The 18,684-nt window shown below is 29.8% G+C and overlaps 1 protein-coding gene across 1 annotated transcript in view; it reads right to left on the bottom strand.

Moving 5' to 3' along the window:
* Positions 1–8,583, bottom strand: part of LOC129983687 (cyclin-dependent kinase 14-like) — a 162,622-nt gene extending 154,039 nt beyond the window's left edge. The window contains exon 1 of the mRNA XM_056093272.1: positions 8,424–8,583. Coding sequence (XP_055949247.1) covers positions 8,424–8,457 — 34 coding nt within the window. The 5' untranslated portion in view covers positions 8,458–8,583. The remainder of the gene's footprint in view (positions 1–8,423) is intronic.
* Positions 8,584–18,684: the final 10,101 nt, after the last annotated feature.

Raw genomic sequence — 18,684 nt, 5'->3', positions numbered from 1 at the left:
AGTTTCGATATGTTTATGAAGCACCTTCAGGTTTTTAAAGTGAACTTCTGCTTTTTTTAAAGCACGCAACTGCAGATAAATTCTGCTTTCCAACGGGACAGATAAGGAGCTAAGGGAAAAAATAAATTCGAATTTCCCTTTAAAAATCTTTTCAAACATATGTGTTACTTTAACAAGCACATGGGGAGGAGGGATAAGAAATGCTACGCAGGGGACAATTGTCATACGGTGTTAGGGATTTGATGAATTGTCTAAATTGACGTGCATTTTTTTCCTGAAAGAATAACATGATTTAAAAGGAAATAATGCACGGTGTCACAAAATGATGAATCATACACGAAACTTCTCTAGCATTTTTAACGCATTTTTCAATAGATAGAGAGAGGCATAAAAGAGATCTTATTATTCTATATTTAAATCTTGAAATTTTTTAAACTGATTATATGAATGCGAAGAAGATGAAACCAAGAAGTAATGAAAGCTTTACAAAAATAGGCTATTTTTATCAATAGTTTGGATATTTGGATAAAAAAATTGAACTTTTCCCACCATAATGCAAAATGTATCGTATAAAATTATAAATAATGTGTAAAAATGATAAATGATATATAAAAGCTCTTCAATTTCATTAGTTTGCAACACAACGGAAACCGGCATTAATTGTTTTTAATATCCTATAACGAAATCTTAGGTAGGACAGGCTATTTCAAACTAAATGTATACCTGTAGGAACTAGAAGTGATAAAAAAGTAACAAACAAAAACATTTATTTTTATTAACTATTTGGATACATTTGTCAGTTAAAACTCTTCATATAATCGTTTTGCCTAAGTTAAGAATGGCGAAATTAATTCGTTAACTCCTTGACTTTTGAATTTATTTAACTTACTAATTAGATGACACATCCTATTTAAGACATTTATTCTTATTTTAATTTCTAAAATAATATAAGGAGATTTGAAAAAATTGGAGCGTTTTCATGTGATTTTTACATTACAAATTACTTAATATTTTACCTCAACTGCAAATTTAAAATTCAGTTAATCTATGTGCTAGTCAGACTTGTCACTGTATGTGAAGGGGTTAATAAAACTTTTATTTAGCTTTATTCGTCTTTATAGGAATAAATTTAATAAAATTTCATTCTTCAATAAGATTTTTGTATACTATTCTCTGTCAACAATTAAATCTATATCAAATGCCAAAATTTCTTTAAAAAGTCAGTTCCCCTAGGGGTTAATAGTATGGATACTTGAAAACATACTATGATCTTGTGCCAACATCAAATAAAAAATAGTAATGTTCGATTAAAATAAAATGAAGTATTCTATATCAAAATAATGAATGATATATGAAAATTCTTCACTTTCATCGCCTTGTTGCATGGTATATATAAGCATCAAATGGATTTTAATATCTTATATAGGGTCCTCGGGGCAGTCCAGCAATTTTAAACTAGTATGAGCGTTAAGGCCAAGAATTAATAAAATGTATCTTCCTAAAAAAATGGCTTTTTCTGCATAACCTATATTCTAAGAGATGCAAAATTTAATTGACATTTTTGAGAGGAATTTATCAAATAAGAGATCATTTTGTATTCGTAATTTACAATTCTGTAAATTTATGTAAGAAAGGGTTAAAAATAATATGACTACAAAGATAATATTTTAATTTACGGTGCCATTGTGATATGGTTTTGAGGAGAATATGGATAATGCCAATACAAAAATAAATTAAATGGTCAATAAAATAGAAACACGACAAAAATAACCATATGACAAACTTCATTTGTCTAGCTCATTGCCAGTTTTGAATAATTGCTTTCACAGTCACAGATAGACACAATTATTTTTGAAGCAAAATTTTGTAGAAATCTACAATTTTGGCGAAAAATAAAGTGTATTCATTCATTTAATTTATTGCGAGGTTGAGTTGTATCTTCCCTAGACCAATAAACATAATTTCAAAATTACTTTTTATCAGACTCACTGGGAAGTCTGAAATACAAAGATTCAAGAAAATCCTTTTTAAAAAAATAATTACAGTATTTTTTATTTATATACTTCAAATAAGAGAAAAATATATGCCAGAAAGTGGAAAGCAATTATGAAAGTTATTTTTTTTGTTCACAGCAATGTTTAATAACAGCAAATTAAATAAAGGAAAAGAACTGACGAGTTAAAAATTATAATAATAATATGCAGATCACTTCTGGCTTTGCATATTAATATTATAATTATTATGCATATTATTATTATAAGACTAGCTGACCCGCCAAACGTTGTTCTGCCTTATAAATTATTTCTGTTTCATATTTTGGTTGTTAACGAATGTATTGTAGGTGTGTCGGGATTTGATCTATGACAGAAAGAGGAATGGAGCACTGTAGACGATGATCGCCGATAAAAACTAAAAAACACCAACTATTCATTTTCTCAATACAAAGTATTTCATTAACGAAATGAACATATACATTGTTTGATCTCTTAAAAGTTAAACGCAAAGTGAAAAAAGTAATATATTTTTTGTCCTAAAGTATAAAAATTAAATAAAGAAAATCAATATTCATTTCGAAGATCAAATGAGTGTACGATATTTTTTCTCAGTCCGTCTTTAGCCAATACAAATAAGCTCGATAGTTTGCCCACACGAGAACATGCCACGTGTGAAAAACATGGTGTGCCCAAATCTCAGCCGCAAACAGACATCGTTTGGCCTTGCCACTTATTAATTTTCACTGCGAATGCGCATCTAATAGGAAATTGAACGCGTTTGAATTCGATTGGCACGTCTGTGAGAATCATTGGAATTCGTGGCAGCAAAACATTTTCGGCTCGGAATTTACCATTCAAAACGGTGGCTTCGATAACGTTTTTCATCAATTTTTAATGACCTGTGTCATTGCACAGCCATGGTGGGTTCAAATTCTGAAGTAAAATAACCGGAGATCCAACTTTCAGGCGTAGAAGGTGTGGTGACATGCCTGGCAAATCCAGTGAGTTCAAAAACTCTGTTGGATAATTTACAGCTTTCTTAGCATCGCAAACTTTATCGATCCATTTGTATGATATCAAGTCGCCCCGGAAATGACTGCTGTATCTTGAAGTTTAAATCGTCGACGTCCACATTTTTTTGCTGCCAAAATGACTCTTTCTGCCAGCCATACATGATTTATGTATTATATGCGTACATCGGGAAATATGCGGCATTTCGCGAATCAACGATAGTGCAGAAATTAATGGGCAATTTTATGCATCCAGTATTTTCATAGACAGCAACTTTTCCATGACTGATATCTAACAATTGGTCCAAGAATGTGTCAGCAGATGGATCTCTTAGCATTTGGACGCACGTGTTTATTTTTAGCTGGACTTTTTCAACATTACGCCACAATGGCGATAATTTCAAGCAAGCGTTGATCTCCTCAGTGTACCGTGAACGTGGATAGGAACACCCTAATTACCTAGCGCTGTGAAATATACTTTACGACCTATTCTCATACCTACTAAATACACATAAAAAATTTCATGAAAATCGGTCGAGCTGTTTCGGTGAAGTTCGAACACAAACACCGTGACAGGAGATTTTTATATATTAAGTAAGTCATAATCTCCGATTTGCCTTTTTTTCCAGACTTGTAAGGGGGTCTAAAATTTGGAAATTCAGAAAAATCTGTTGACGAACTTTTCAAATAACTACAGTAATTTTTATTGCTACACTTCTTATTCGGGAGAACGTATGTTAGAAACTAGAAAGCAATCATGAAAGTTACTTTTTGATTCTCAGTAATATTAAATGTCGCAAATTAAATAAAGGAGAAAAACTGACGATTTTAAAGATTATCTTTAGTTAGGAAATTAACAAAACATTTACATTTCATTCGTAAACATACTTGCATTTTCATCCAAAAAATTCTGTAAGAGGCCTAATTACTGAGTTCTATTATTTCTAATCCTCATCAGTTGGTCTTATAGTATTTCATCGTTCATCCCGTCACACTATTTGCAAACACTCATCCATTCATGAATTAAATTCATCAAGGATAGTAATAGCAATGACGTGGAAGAATGACAATGCTTCATCTCATATAACTTCCATTCATTAAAGATATCTGAGGTCATCAGTTATACAGTGGAACCTCTTGTGGAAAATTCTTAGCCAAATTTTATTCTCAGTTTAACGAGAAAACGAAATACTTCGTTAAGCGAAGGAACTTTTTCCCTAGAAATACAAGTAAAATGGGACATTGCATTTAATTCCGAAAAAAAAAATCAAACAAATTTATGATAATGTAATTTATTATTTATGCTTTTTTACAAAAGAATTGTCTAATTATATTTGTTTTTGGCAACTCTTCAAAATTTGCGAACGAATGAGACATAGCATTTGTGATTAAATGAGTTTATAGCACACCTAGCAGGGTGATGGTTTTCAACATATGATGCAATAATTTTTCATACTTTCTACATCTTTTTATTTCACTGGATGGTTATAACACTGCTGAGATTGCTTTCTCCTCTTTCTTTGGCCAAATCTCCTTCTGCTTTTAGCTATGTTCGTCCATCAGCTAATCAATATCGTTACAATAAAGTTCTAGCCAAAAATCTTTGCCAGAGACGAAATCTCGCCAATTAAGTCTCCACAGGCATTTGCTCAAAATCCTCGGAGTCGCGTTTGACTACGCTGACCGGCTAAAACTTCTTCTATATAGATATAAGAGTTCTTTTCAAACAAGCTCTGAACACGAACTAATAGAAACCAGTCTGGTGAATGACTTCAAGATGTCTCCGAGCCACTTATTTTGCGAAACATCGCTCGGTAAGCGACTGAATTTTTCGCATTTTATTTTGTTCGTTATACGAATCACCTTTTATGCGAGGTGCGCATTAACAGGGCCCGACTTAAGCCTAATTGGGTCCCGGGTAAAAATTTCTTTGGGGTGGGGCCTCTGCTTTACAATTTCAGTAATGAAGAACCGAGCTTTATGGAGGTATTTAAATTTTTCACCTCATTATAGATATATAACAAGAAAATTGACTAGAACCTAAAGTCGCTATAAAATAAACTGCCTATTTGATTTGGACTTCCCCTCTGATGTGGGGGGCGGGGGAAACTACCCCGTATGCCCCTGCCTTAGTCAGACTCTGCGCATTAAGTGAGGTTTGATTGTACTATTTTCCAATCAGGCATAATTAGGGTTATAGTTTTTTATTAATTCAGAATCAATATCTGTTAAAAAGAATGCCGGATAAATAAGACTCAAGTGTAGACCTTCACCACAGTTTTCGCTCTAGTTCAATTGAGTAAGATAGTGACATCTGAGTCGTATTTAATAGTTGAGTTCGTTATAAATTGATGTAGAGTCTTAAATTAAAGAAGAAAGAAATTTTTGAAATAAAAGTATTTGGATTTTAAATAACATTCAGTGCAAAAATAAATAAATAATTAAAAAACAGGCAATGAGACAAAATTTTAAAATCAAATTAATTTATTTTAAATATTTTCGACGATTTTTTATAGAAAATTTAAATATTTTATTGAGGTATGATCTCTTAAACGTAGTGCTCTTGTGTTCATGCACATATTTAATCACCATTTTTTAAAAGAACTTAAATCATTCAAAGATACTATAACTGGCGACACAAAAATTATAGATAACCCAAAAAGCACTTAAAATATTTTATGGATAGTGTGTTGAATTAGTGAAACAGTAATTCTCGAAATGGGAGTTGTCATCTACTTACTATATGCTTCATTACGTCATTAAAAAATGAACAGATACAAGGTAATTAATTAACATTATTTCGTAACAGTTACTTCAAAAGAAAATTTTTTTCTCAGATCAATTTAATGTGTGCTATCTCAAATGAATTTCCACATTTCCGTTTTCCTTTTTAGTTGTCACATATCCTATATTTCATATGATGTAATTTCATCACGAGGAAGCCACCATGAATCAACGACATAAATACATTTTTAAAGGAATTTAAATAAAAAAAATATTAAAATTTGCAACTCCTAAAATATAATAGAATAATAATAAAAAAATAAATATTACATGTCGCATCAATATGACCAATGCATTATTTTTGTATTAGACATTCCAATAGTTTCAGCTAGATAAAATTTGAGAAAGACGATTTTGTACTTTGTTGAATATTATTTTATTATGAATCTATTGTCTAAAAGGAATAGATTATAATTTAATAGAAACAGCTTAAAATGTATTACATAAATAAGTAAAAAAAAGTAAATAAAATTCATCTTTTTGCATATTTTGTTTATAATATAAAATATCCAGTAATGAAAAAATAATCTTTTCCTACTTTCTCAAAATACATTATTATTATATAAAATATCACAAAATAAATAAGGAAAAAGGAAAAAGTAATATATAACTACATAAAATACTTTATTATCAAAAACATTAAAGTATATAATTAGAATATTTAATGAAATAAAACATATTTTAGGGTAATGGTTAAATATTTTCGCCTCTGAATTTGCATAAATTAATAATCCTAAACATTTATTGATTATTATTCCAAGTTGTGCGATAAAACATATTTATTAAAAGATAAGCATATAAATTTTTAAATATAATTTCATATTTAAAAAGATTAATATCTCAGTAAATAATATGATTAAAACTAATCAAAAACAAATATTAATTTAAATCATTAAAAAAATGTACAATTACATTCTATAAAATCGTTTGCAAGTTCTCGCATGGCATAATTTTTTCTAAAATAATTCAAAACGTTTTTTTAATTTTTTTTTATATAAATGAATGAAAATCCGAAATTAATTTGCTTATACACTTCCTTGTTTACCGTTTCTTATTCTATCGCTTACGAAATGCGGAGGGAAATTATTATTTTATCCTCTAATTATGTTAAACAATTGAAATGAAATCCTGATAGTAATGGTTGTTATTCAAAACATTAGAGTTAATTTTATAACAATATATAAGTGCCATCAAATGAAAAATACTAATTTTGGGATATTTAAATAGAACACTATAACATTTCAAATATTTTTAAAAGAATTTTAATTTACACTATTATAAAACAAAGTTTCCAAATCAGGATATCCTATCTATTATGGACACATTATTTATTTCATTATTCTAACTAAAGCGGAAATGGTAAAAGAAATAATTTTAAATTAAACAGAATTAAAAATTTAAATTATGGAAAAGTAAGTCTAAAAATGAGCATATCAAGAAAAAACAACAATTTTTAAATAAAATTAAAAAAAAACGACTATAAAGATTTTTAAAAAATTATATCTGATTGCATTAATAAATAAGACATAATTAAAAAAATAAGTGAATTTAATAAAAAAGATGATAAAAATTATTATTCCTTTTAATAATTCTTAAAGTAAATAAATAATAAGATTTAATTAAGTTTTCGATAAATAAGTAATTTTGATAAATAAATAGTTTACAGCCCTTTGAAATATACAATAAAATTTCAACATAAACTGTATCGTCCAACTATGAATCTAACATATTCAAACATATTGAAATTTTTTATTGCTTTTTCAATTCGTTATTTAGAATAAAGGCAGCAAATAAATAATGAGGCTTAAGAAGTCAATAACATACGATTACTGATAAAGACATTCCAGAAATGAAAACCAATTTTGTAGCTGTTAATTTTTGACTCCAAATTAAACATAATTATAATTATAATGGATATTTTAATTTTATTATTATACGAAATTCATTGAAACAGAAATGAAATTCAAATATCTTGTGGATTCAAATTTAAAATTTTTAATTAGCAATATAATATTGTATATTTTTTCACGATAATAATCCAGGGAAAAGCAGAAAAAAAATTAAATTAAACTGCCATGTTTTTATCAATTGCAAATAAACATTTGCAGTGCTGTTAAGTGAAAAAAAAAATTGTTTTTGCAAGAGGCAATCAATTGAATATCATAAAAGGAATGCTATGCCCAGCACTAACAGTGATTCACTGGTTTCCACTAGAAATGACATATGCCATGTGATCACACCGCAAGCTTCGCTATTTCCGTGTAAATAAAGCTAAACTAGCGCGATGCAGCCGGCTGATTCCTGCACATCGCTCATCTTCTCTCGATCAGCAAAAGATACTGGGAGATGGTGATGACCTTTACCCAAAGGCGAGGTCAATACCGTCCGGTCGGAAGACGTCCGATTGTGTCCCGACTGAGGGAGGGTGGCCAACCCCTTCAACACTCACAACAGGTGACAGAGGGGGCAGGAAGCGAGGGGTTGTCCAATATCAAAAATACGCAATGCAGTGGTTTCCACTGCCAAATAAATAGACCAGGGGTCACCACGTGGCTGGAACCATTAACAGAATGTACTACATAGAAGATGGAGATCAGAGATGTTCTGGAGTAAATTGTAAAAATATGGTACTCACCTTCCTTGGCATATCTGTTGGCGTCAACGGCCATGGTGTTTTCTTCCGTAGCCTCTCCCTACATCGTTTGGTCGAAGCGCTGCCGGAGTACGAGGGGAGGTGGGTGCGATAGTGGCGCCATCTTGTGGGGCCTGCGCTCTGCGGCTATTCCTGGATGAAGGGCAGCTAAATAACATCACTCAGCGGCAGGCCAGAAACAAGTCGTTAAATAAAGATAATAAAATTGGATTTCCATGATTGATTAATAAGGGTTCACACTGGTTTTTCATGTCGGGGTTGTCGCGTTTGTGTTAGTAAATAAGGATGAGTGCGTTCGTAAAAGACCGAGCTAAACAGGTGTTTTTTTGAAGAGAATAATTGCTATCATGATGAAACGGTCACTGGAATTTCAGAGTTTTGAAACTCAAAATTGAAATGTTTCGAATTAGGCAATGCTAGGTATTTTGCAAATCGTGTAAATTGATGCAATGTGGATTTTAAGTTTTTGATGCATTATAAGCAATTGTTCTAGTATACATGTTTCTAGAAAAGCGTTTTAAGAAATTAACTGTAGTTAAATGATATATCGTCCATGAAATCTGAAATTTTGATAAATCATCATTGTGTCTTCATGAAATGCGTTTTTCGAAATTGCGAAATTTTATGCATAAGGAGAAAATAATTAATCAAATAAAAGGAGAAAAATTATGTTTAATTAAATTATTGAAAAATTTCTGAAAGTAATAAATAATGATGTTTGAAATTCAATATGAAGTCATTTTATAACAAATATTAAAAAATCACTGACTTTCTTTGAGAAAAATTATTTTTAATTTTAAATAATGAATGTACTTTAGTGTTTTATTAAAACATAAATGCTATCTTTTTAATCTGATAGTCTATATAGGTATACTTAGGACACGCATGAAAAAGTCTTGTACAAATGACTCCTCAGAACATAGAACTAATTTATTTGCCTCTTAATGGCTTCTTGTGTAGTAGGTATTTACTTGAAAAGGGGCTTAAAAAATTTAATTAGATTTTTAATCAAAAATTAATTTAAACGTTTTCCCAATATCTTTGGTTATTGTTATTAAACAAAAACTATTCGTTACTTTATAATTCAAAACAATAAATAAAGTAGTGAATAAATATACTTTCAGCGCTGCTGCTTTAATTTTTCTACAATTTCTTCTTTTATTTTGGAATATTTTACAACGGTACTTTTAATCATTTTATTAACTGTATTTATAGACACGCGCATTGGAGAGATATTAAATGTATTTGCATATATATGAGCGTGTGTGTGCGTATGCATTCTTGTTATTATAATTAAGAGAAAATTATTAAAAATAGAATCAACGAATCAATTCTAATTTATTTATTTATTGCATATACTAAAGCTAAGTGCTTTAGTATATGCAAGTGCACTTTCTGAAGCTAAGTGCTTTTAATCAATTCATATGGCCATGAACGATGCACAATTATAGTAAAACGAAGAAAAAAAAAAATCCAGAATTCATTAGTAGAGATAATGTAATTTTCTGGAACAGTACGCAATTCTTTATTGCAATTTCTTTTTGGAAGAGAAAGAGTGCTTCAAATACTTTGGTATATTTTTGTTCCTTACATTATGGCAAACATAATTTCCATGGGATAAAATAATGTCAGTAGCAAAAAGAGAGTTTATATATATATATATATATATATATATATATATATATATATATATATATATATATATATATATATATATATATATATATATATATAATATTATTTGTTGTGAAGCAGAATGCAGTTGTGACCAGCAGTGAAGAGACTTTTTATCTTTTTAAATTCTTTTTAATCCATCGGGAAAGCATAATTATTTACAAGCAAAGACGCGGACAATGCGCGTCCGCCACTGCGCGGCCAAAAGCGGAAGTGGGGAAAAAGCGACGAAATAAATTATCCCTCGCCTTATATAACCTTAGATTTTGATAGGGAAAATATTTCTCCACAGTGCTAATATATTATTAAGATTCTGATAGGGATTTCTGACGCATGTCAGTCACATGTAAGGGAAACACAGGGACCTTTTAAGAAAGAATGTGCTTACTGGACATTTTTACCCCTTCATGCCGAGCGTGTGAAAGAATCGACATTTAGCTGATTCAACAATTTTATAAAGCTTCTCTTGAATTAATTGCGAAAATGGAATTGGATCACGAAATAAGAGAATGACCTTACTGTGGGTTAAATTAAGAAAAAAGATTGTAAATTAATCAAATTGAAACTAAGAGTTAAAAATATCATTACATTTATATATATATATATATATATATAAGCAATTTTTCTTAAGGGTTATGGAATATAAAGTATAGTAATAGTTTTTTCAAATGCATAATCTTTGTTTTTATAAATAAAATATTTATAATAAATCAAAGTAGGAAAGAAATTATTATTACTTTAATCAAAATTTAATAATATATCTTCATATTTATAAAAGTCAGTGACAACGTTCGGGGTAAATTGAAAAAAAAAACCATTTTTAAAAAAAACATTTTATAAAATAAAAAGTTTGGTTAAAAAGAAGTATAAAGCAAACACCATCAAGCTGAAATGTTTATCAAATGGTTTGCTCAAAATCTTGCAGATAGCTTAATAAATAAATTTATAATTTCGGAACTAAAAATGAAGCTTTCTTTCTATATAATTATTAAACTAAGACTGATAAATAACATGAAATTTACAATTTTTTTCGCATGAAAACAAATATAGAATATTTTTAAATGAATATATTGATTATTCTCCAGATAAGGAATTGCTGGACATATTGAAAAATTATTTGATAAATTTGAACAAAAAATATGCATTAAATTTTAATTTGCAATATTTTTTCGCAAGAAATTTCTGCCAAAATTAGAATTTGAGAAAATAGCATTTAAGGATTTAAAAATATTGTTAAAATAAGCATATATTATGGAAACAAAAAAATCAATATTAGTTCCCAAAGAATCAACTTAAGAAGATTTTATAAAGGATACTGCGCAGAAATTAATAATATTTGTAAAAGAAATACAGGGTTAGCAAGAAATAAGTTACCCACCTCAGAAGGCTCTAAAAAGCTTTCTATCGGTCCAAATAAGATAACATTTGAACTACAGATTATTCAGATGATGCGCTTTACATTTATTAATTAAAAAATTTAGTACAAAAATTCACCAATAGATGGCGCAATAACACAAATGGCATTTATTTGCATATATAGAAAATATGAAACATAATTTGTGTTACAGCGTATGTCTATTACAATTTTTCTTTGAATAGAAAGAAGGCGAATTCTACACGAACATTAGTTTCCTCTTTGTTCGTCATGCCTACGTTGCAAGAAAAAGCGCTACTGGTGAAATTGTTCTGTCATAACCAAATAAACTCCGTTGCAGCTCTAAAGGAATTTCGTCGTATGAAGCAGATAGGAAGAAGTCCAATGTCTTTGGTTCCTTATGCATGATGATGAAGAAATTTGAAAAAACTGGGCAACTTGGCATTCTTCCAGGCAGTAAATGTGTGCAAAAATTTCAAATACAGGGTTAGCAAGAAATAAGTTACCCACTTCAGAGGGTTCTAAAAAGCGTTCTATTGGTCCAAATAAGATAACATTTGAACTACAGATTATTCAGATGATGCGCTTTACATTTATTAATTAAAAAATTTAGTACAAAAACTCACCAATAGATGGCGCAATAACACAAATGGCATTTATTTGCATATATAGAAAATATGAAACATAATTTGTGTTACAGCGTATGTCTATTACAATTTTTCTTTGAATAGAAAGAAGGCGAATTCTACACGAACATTAGTTTCCTCTTTGTTCGTCATGCCTACGTTGCAAGAAAAAGCGCTACTGGTGAAATTGTTCTGTCATAACCAAATAAACTCCGTTGCAGCTCTAAAGGAATTTCATCGTATGAAGCAGATAGGAAGAAGTCCAATGTCTTTGGTTCCTTATGCATGATGATGAAGAAATTTGAAAAAACTGGGCAACTTGGCATTCTTCCAGGCAGTAAATGTGTGCAAAAATTTCAAATACAGGGTTAGCAAGAAATAAGTTACCCACTTCAGAGGGTTCTAAAAAGCGTTCTATTGGTCCAAATAAGATAACATTTGAACTACAGATTATTCAGATGATGCGCTTTACATTTATTAATTAAAAAATTTAGTACAAAAATTCACCAATAGATGGCGCAATAACACAAATGGCATTTATTTGCATATATAGAAAATATGAAACATAATTTGTGTTACAACGTATGTCTATTACAATTTTTCTTTGAATAGAAAGAAGGCGAATTCTACACGAACATTAGTTTCCTCTTTGTTCGTCATGCCTACGTTGCAAGAAAAAGCGCTACTGGTGAAATTGTTCTGTCATAACCAAATAAACTCCGTTGCAGCTCTAAAGGAATTTCGTCGTATGAAGCAGATAGGAAGAAGTCCAATGTCTTTGGTTCCTTATGCATGATGATGAAGAAATTTGAAAAAACTGGGCAACTTGGCATTCTTCCAGGCAGTAAATGTGTGCAAAAATTTCAAATACAGGGTTAGCAAGAAATAAGTTACCCACTTCAGAGGGTTCTAAAATGCGTTCTATTGGTCCATATGAGATAAAATTTGAACTACAGATTATTGAGATGATGTGCTTTACATTCATTAAATAAAATAAATTAGTACAAAAATTCACCGTTTGGTGGTATTGTAATACACATAAAACCATTTAATATGGTTTATAATTGTTAAATAAAGTAAAAGTTAAATTACTCGATATGTCCTCTTTCATTTTCAACAATGTGCTCTAATAGGAGAACCATATTTTCTATAGATGGACGGAGTGAGTTTGTCGGAATATTAAGAATATAGCGCCGAATGCGGTGCTTCAGATCTGGTAGAGATGATGGCCATTGTAGGTAGATATTGTCCTTCAAATAACCCCACGACCGAAAGTCGCAAGAGGTGATTTTCGTCGTGCGAGGAGGCCATGCTATTCGGAAATGACGCTGATAACTCATGCTTCTGTGAAATGTTATATTAACAATGTCTTTACACGACGATCAATTTGAGGTGGTGCACCATCCTGCATGAAAATGATGTCTTGAAGGCATCCACGCTGTAGAAGAGTTGGAATTACAAAATCCTTCAGCATATCATGGTACCGTAATCCCGTGACGGAACAGGTTTAGATTCTATTTGAAATTATCTCTTCAAAGAAATACGGTCCAATGATAAGGTAGCTGTAAAACCACACCATACTCTCACTTTTTCAGGATGCAAGGGTTGATCCTGGATAACGTGAGGATTTTCCTCTGCCCAAATTCGACAGTTGTGCGTGCTAACATGCCCATTGAGACAAAAGTGAGCCTCATCACTCCACATAATGTTCCATGGCAACCGCCATTCGATCAAGTAACTGAAGTGCAAAAGTTTTACAAACCTCTAAGCCCCCGTGCTGCAATAGGTGCACAGATTTGATTTTGTATGGCTAAAAATGCAAAATATGCCGTACGATTTTTCGTACAGTTGAATACGGCATATCCATATTTTAAAAGGATGTATATATATAAAAGAAATATTTTAAAGGAATTCTCTAAATAATAATTTATGTTCGTTTTTATTTATATCAATTCTAATAAAAGATGGCTTTAATAAATAAATTAATTTTAAAATTTAATCTTTAAAAAACTCAAATTTTTATTTTTTTTATTTTTTATCCAAATTTATAAATGACTTATTAACATGTATAAGACATTTGATGGTCTAAACTTTATTATTCTACAGAATTTGTCGATTCAATAAAAAAAAATAGTGCGCTAAAACGTGATAAACAGACTAATTACCTTTTTTTATAAAAAAATGTAATTTTTTATTAATAATTATTTAATTTAATTTATAATTATTAATTTAACTAATAATTAATTATTTAATTAATATAATATTAATAATTTAATAATTAGTCTGTTTAAAAAAATTTAAAAAAAAAAGCTCGCGAAATGAATTAAACAATTCTAGCATTGTCTCAAATTTTCTTTTTTGCTTTGTTGCAACAGTGTTAAGATTTATTCGTAAGCTCTGTATGCGAATAAAAAACAAACTGAAATTACTTTAATAAATTTTAATGCATTATTTAATAATAAATAATTTACATAATTTATTTAATATATATATAATACTTAGCATTTAATAAAGATATAATTCGAGGTTTGAGGTTTAATAATAAATTCATAACTCTTTTTAGATTTTTGAACTATTATTTTTGCCATTATATATTTGATATATTCACAGTTTATTTCCTTCTTTATTTTAAAGTAGGTGTCGTAATACCTAGACACGATTATACAATAAAAAGAAAACCAATGAGATAATTAAGAATTTTCCTGGTAGAAAATGGTATTCATTTCATTCTGAGTAGAATTTTTAATGTTTTGATTTAAAGCTTCACAAAAATACATTAATCCTTTTATGTTTTATAAGTGAATTGCATTTGATGAACTAATATACTTATAATTTTAAACAAATGCCTCAATTATATTTTCAAACTAATACATCAATCATTTTTTATTTAACGTTTTTAGTTCGCATGGAATTTCTTTAATTAAATTAGATCTTTTATTATTGAAAGCTGTTTTTTATAATACATATACTAATTGGAATGAATAATATATCTCTTAAGGTGTTGGTAATCTTTTTAAAAAAATTCTATAAATTTCTGAAGCTATTATTAAAATTTTAATGAAATTAAGCTTATGTTATGCAGTTAAATAAAAATAGGAGGTTCGGTAGAGGAATTAATTTATGCGACTGTCACGTCGTAAACATAAGTACGATTTCACACCGACCATAATGAAATCACTTATTTTCTTTCTGTTCTAGTCTTTCCCAATTTCTCTACTGTTCTGGACGGAATAGTTCTTTCTTTTTTGCAGTTGATGATCATGGTATGATTCTCTTGAGATCCATTGAATACTGAAAAATTCCATTAATCGCAGTGAGATTCGTTATCTATTAAAATGCCTCTTTCTTTACATTTTTAAAGACGGCACGGACGTTAGGCAGAAACCTATACAGTGTCACTATCTTATTATCTCAACTAAGGCTTACTTTTGGGGAAAAGGCTATATTATTTATCAGTTAAAAGTTATTTAAAAAAAGCCGAACTTTCCATTTTTGATTTTAAAAACAGAAGGCATATTTCATGTTATCATGTTCCTCAGTTATCTTGTTAATACTCATTCAAATGGATGTATAGATGAAGTAATTTTAATCTGTCTGCATTCGAAAATTAATTATTTTATACACCTCAATCTTGATTTTAATTTTAGCTTTCGAGTTGTGCGAATTTTTATTTGCTCGTATTGTCTCTATCATTTGCCGAACCCAAAATGTTGCTTCAGTAAATTCTCTTCTTAAATAAAATTTCTTCTAATTTAAAAAAGTCAATTCTTCCTTTAAGTTAAAAATTCTTTCACGTGGGCTCTTTACCCTGCTTTCTGTCTTCCTCTTCGAATTATGTCTCCTGCTGATCATGGCTCGTACAAAGAAATCTTAATAATGAATAAAAATCATTTTCATAGAGAATAAAATATATTGTTAGAAAACACTCTTCGCGTGATTCTCCTGAAATCAAAAAATATTTTGCATGAATGTAATTCTATAAAAATTTAAAGATATTTAAAATGTTTGAATTCTCTATATTAATCCAATTCTAGAGGTTAAAATTTTCAAGGATAATGTTTTTACTGCATTCTTTTTTTACAAGTACAGTACACTTCCGAATATCCGACTTAATGTGGCGAAAGGGCAGGCCGGATAATAAAAAAGCCGGATAGGCCGGAGTTCTATGAACTCATATCTTTGGCCACCAGTATCAGAAAACAAAGTTTTTATACTAAAATACACTGTTGTAAAATGTATTTTCGCACTTCTTATTGAGTATTAAGATCTCCATTTGTCTTAAGCTACGTGGAACATGAATGTGGCAGCGACCTGGTGAACCATAGAAGCTATCGTCGAGTTAAAATGAAAGGCTCTGTACTGATAGTTTATATATGTTTATATACAGCACTGGACGTTTCAAGATTTTATTAGAGAAAAAATAAGTTAAAGCATATAAACTGTTCACATTTTAATATAAATTCTGTAATGCCTAACTTAAATGCAGGAAACATAAACAAAACTTTAACTTTAGGCCTAATTCGTAAGAAAATTGACTCAAACAGATTTCATTTTTCACGATACATAGCTGGCGTCTTATCCTAGGGGTAGCGCGTCTTTCCTGTGATATGGGTGTCCTGGGTTCGAGCCCCGGTTCGGACATGATTGTTCTTTACTCTATGTTTTATTTGTGAGATGTGTGAATACGCCCTCCTGTAAAAAGGGGTTGTGTAAGCGAGTGTGTGAGTGTCACCTTCATATGAGCTAGAAGTCAAACATCTGTCCTCGAGTGTTCAGGGATCTTTACCCTCAGAAGCTACTGCACCTCTTTTTCCTCTGAAACGCGGACACGACATCATCATCAAATGATACACAGATATGAAAAGGTAACCCTAACATGCCAAAATTTACAATTTTTCTGTTTTTGAAAAATAGGCCGGAACCGGATACTCGGGAGGGATCTGTAATAAATTAAAATCAATAAAAATCATTAATTCATTAAAAAATTGTTTCACTCCAGTTAGCTTTGCTTATATTTCTACGCTATAATATGACAGAGCAAGAATTAAACAAATCTCAAAGATGAAACAGAGATTCATTAGCATAACAAAAAAAAAAAAAAAAAAAAAAAGCACTATCTTTGTGATTTTAACGATCCGTTGATTCCTCGCAGCTTTCAATTCCAATTCTTAATAAATCACGAGCTTTATTTTCTCAAAGAAATCCCCCTGAAAACAGCCTTCTTGTATTTTCAAGCAAAATGGCAAGAACTTCGTATTATTTACTGATCGTTCATCACGCCGGGTGTGCTTAAAATGGATTACTTCCCAATTTAGCAAATTCGATAAGCGCAATTTATGCGCCAAGGCTAGAAGTGGGGGGTGCTTCTGCTAAAACTATGTTCTATGGAAGCCCCCTTACCCGCATTGTCCATGAAATAAGATGAATTGACGGTGGTATCCCTTGCCTATTCATCAGGATCATTTTACAGATCATTATTCATCTGGTGGACTAAGAAAGATGCAATTAATAATAATAATTTTTCGTTGGGAATGTGGCTGTTTATGAGCGGTGTTGCTTTTGTTAATGTAATGCTTAAAAAATAAAGGATTTCTTAATAGACCGAGGTGCTGAAAAACGGTGTTTCCGGTTTTTGATCCATTGCCAAAACTTCTTACATTCTGTGAGTGAAAGAGAAACATTCTTACCAATCCATCGCTTGTGTTATAAAAATCGTTAGCTCAGTAGAAGTAGAAGTGTTTCCATTGTAGTCTTTCTTTTTTCGGTTTTCAAAACTAAATGCTACGCATTTGGCCTTTATTTTTAGGTTTAATATCTAATCGGTGAAATTTTATTCTTTAAATTATTATTAAAAGTTTTATATTTTATTTATTTTTATCCAGTTCAGGTTTATTATTTTTAATACAAATGATTGATTTATACTAATACAATGGAAATTTTTATTTTATTGCAACCGATTTATTTATTTGCTATGTAAATTTAACGTTCGATTGCAGATGATTTTTTTTAAAGTAAATTTATTTTTAGGAGCGAACGATTTTTTTATTTTTAAAACTATTAAAATTTAACATTTTATTACAGTCGATTTATTTATTTATTTATTTCTGACAGAGTAAATTTATTATTTCATAGCAAACGATTTATTTGTTATTCTATGCAAAATTGACATTTTATATTGCAAACGCTTGTTTTATTATCTAAATTCAATACTCTATTGAACAATTTACACAATATCAACTTAAATATTTTATAACATTTTATTTTTTTGCTACTCCGAGATTTAATACTCCTGCAGTGAAATCGATATTCTCTTTAAATTAAAAATCATGTTGCAGACGATAAGAGGTCTTTGTGTTTTATATTATTTTACGAAAAAATATTTGTTTAGATAAAAAGCATTGTCAGTATTTTTGAAATTGCATTGATTCATCTGTTCATTTTAATAAATCCTCTACATCAATCGATATTTTCAGTTTAAATAAAAACTTCTCAGACGATAAAAAGATTTCATGTATTGTAATATATTTTACAAAAATTTTACATTAAAAATATTAGATATGAAATTATT

Source organism: Argiope bruennichi, chromosome 9, assembly GCF_947563725.1.
Source record: "Argiope bruennichi chromosome 9, qqArgBrue1.1, whole genome shotgun sequence".
In the NCBI taxonomy this organism is placed as follows: domain Eukaryota; kingdom Metazoa; phylum Arthropoda; class Arachnida; order Araneae; family Araneidae; genus Argiope; species Argiope bruennichi.
The sequence above is the reverse complement of the archived record's forward strand: the minus strand, read 5'-3'. Positions and strand labels throughout refer to the sequence as shown.